The sequence below is a fragment of the Lactuca sativa genome, chromosome 8 (genome assembly GCF_002870075.4).
Source record: "Lactuca sativa cultivar Salinas chromosome 8, Lsat_Salinas_v11, whole genome shotgun sequence".
NCBI classification, from domain to species: domain Eukaryota; kingdom Viridiplantae; phylum Streptophyta; class Magnoliopsida; order Asterales; family Asteraceae; genus Lactuca; species Lactuca sativa.
This window is the reverse complement of record NC_056630.2, coordinates 29,606,424-29,608,349: the sequence shown is the minus strand read 5'-3', so window position 1 is coordinate 29,608,349 and position 1,926 is coordinate 29,606,424. Positions and strand designations below refer to the sequence as shown.

Sequence of the window (1,926 nt, the reverse complement as noted above, 5' to 3'; positions counted from 1 at the left end):
CATGTTATGTTTTTTGGTACTTGAAATTTATGTTATGTTTTTTGGTACTTGAAATTTATGTTATGCTTTTTGGCACTTGAAATTTATTTTATATTTTTTCGTACTTGAGATTTATGTTATGTTTTTATCTTATGTTATGTTATGTTTTGTTGATTAATAGGTTTGTAATGGATCACGACAAAAAGATATTACTCATAATTCTTATGTACTTGTACGTCCGCTACTTTTGGAAGAGAGGTGTCAAACGAGTGCGGGACAACGATTCGGAAATGACGGGACATGAAGTTACGTTAGAGTTACTTCACCGTAATCCTCTACAATGTCTTGAAGTGCTACGTATGTCCCGTGAATCATTTGTTCGGCTATGTGCTCATTTTAGAGTACACTACGCGTTAAAGGATAGCAAACATGTGTCGGTTGAGGAGAAGATGGCTATGTTTTTGATGATGATCGGTCATAACCAACGTTATGTAATTATCAAGCGGAGATTTCAACACTCAAAGAAAACAATTCATAAGTTTTTTCATGAAGTGTTGGACAAAATGTTGCTTTTCGCACATGACATTATAGTGCCAACTTCTTTTAATCCGAATCCAAATATTCCGGGACATAATAGGAGGCTACGACGGGTGTTCAAGGGAGCAGTTGGTGCACTTGATGGCACTTTGATACATGCTGTTGTCCCTGCAAACAAACGGGATTTATATAGAAGTAGGGGAAAAGGCGATTGTTACCAAAACGTATTGGCAATATGTGACTTCAACATGATGTTTACGTTTGTTGTGGCCGGTTGGGAAGGGATAGCACACGATTCTAGAATTTTATCAGAAGCATTAGCAAATCCACATGCACCATTCCCGCTCCCACCACCAGGTAAATTTATGGTTATTTAAATAGTTTTATCTTAGCTTGAAAAATAAATGACTTTTTTTTTTTTTTTTGCTTTTTTACAGATAAATATTATCTTTGTGATGCCGCATATGCAAACATTCGAGGCTTTATGGCACCGTACCGTAATGTAAGGTATTGGCTTGGAGATTTCCGTCGAAGACGTGCATTAACGAATAAAGAAAAATTTAACCATGCACATGCAAAACTTCGGAATGTCATTGAGCGGGCTTTTGGTGTCTTGAAAGCACGATTCCCTATATTGAAGAGGATGGCACCATTCTCGTTGGTTACACAACGAAACATAACCCTAGCATGTTTTGCGCTTCATAATTTTATAAGAAGAGAGGGACTACGTGATGAGTTTTTTGCACGATATGATGAACCAAATGTCTCGGTTCGGAATAACAATGCAGTCGTTGATAATGATGAAGATGAGATTCCAACACATGGTACTGCAGCGGACCGTGAATATATGACCCAGTTACGGGATGAAATTGCCGAGCAATTGATGCAAAATATGGAATGAAAATTATTAAAGTTTGGTTCTATGAATTTTATTTAAAAATGTTATTATAAGACTAATTTGGTTGTTTGAATTTTATTTCAATGTTTTAAAACTACTATTATTAAATTTTTGGTATTAAAAAACTATCTTCGGTTTATTAAATTAGTTTATTTTAAATTTTTTAATATCTGCAGCAGTCTGCTGATGTTAAAAAAACAAACATGCTTCTCATTACAGTCTGCAGCACTTTGGTCCACCTCTTCTGCTGCAGAGGACCGCAGAGGTGGTCCGCAGACTTCAGACAGTTTCACTTCGGAAAAACAAACAGCACCTTATTTGATTCGGGGGCTACCCGATCTTTTGTGTCTCTTGCACTTAGCAAGAAATTCTGAGACGCACCGGGGACTCTGGATACCCCACTCGAGGTCGAGATTGCAGATGGTCGCACCATGAGTGCTGTGAGGGTGTGTCAGGACTACGTCCTGAATGTGCACGGCGAAAGGTTTCGCGTTGACTTGGTTCCCATACCA

General features: G+C 37.9%; 1 protein-coding gene across 1 annotated transcript; it reads left to right on the top strand.

Moving 5' to 3' along the window:
• Positions 1-269: 269 nt before the first annotated feature.
• LOC128127677 (uncharacterized) lies at positions 270-1,417 on the top strand. Its single transcript, XM_052766338.1, has 2 exons — positions 270-873; positions 954-1,417. The coding sequence occupies exons 1-2, from the start codon at positions 270-272 to the stop codon at positions 1,415-1,417; spliced, it is 1,068 nt and encodes a 355-aa protein (XP_052622298.1).
• Positions 1,418-1,926: the final 509 nt, after the last annotated feature.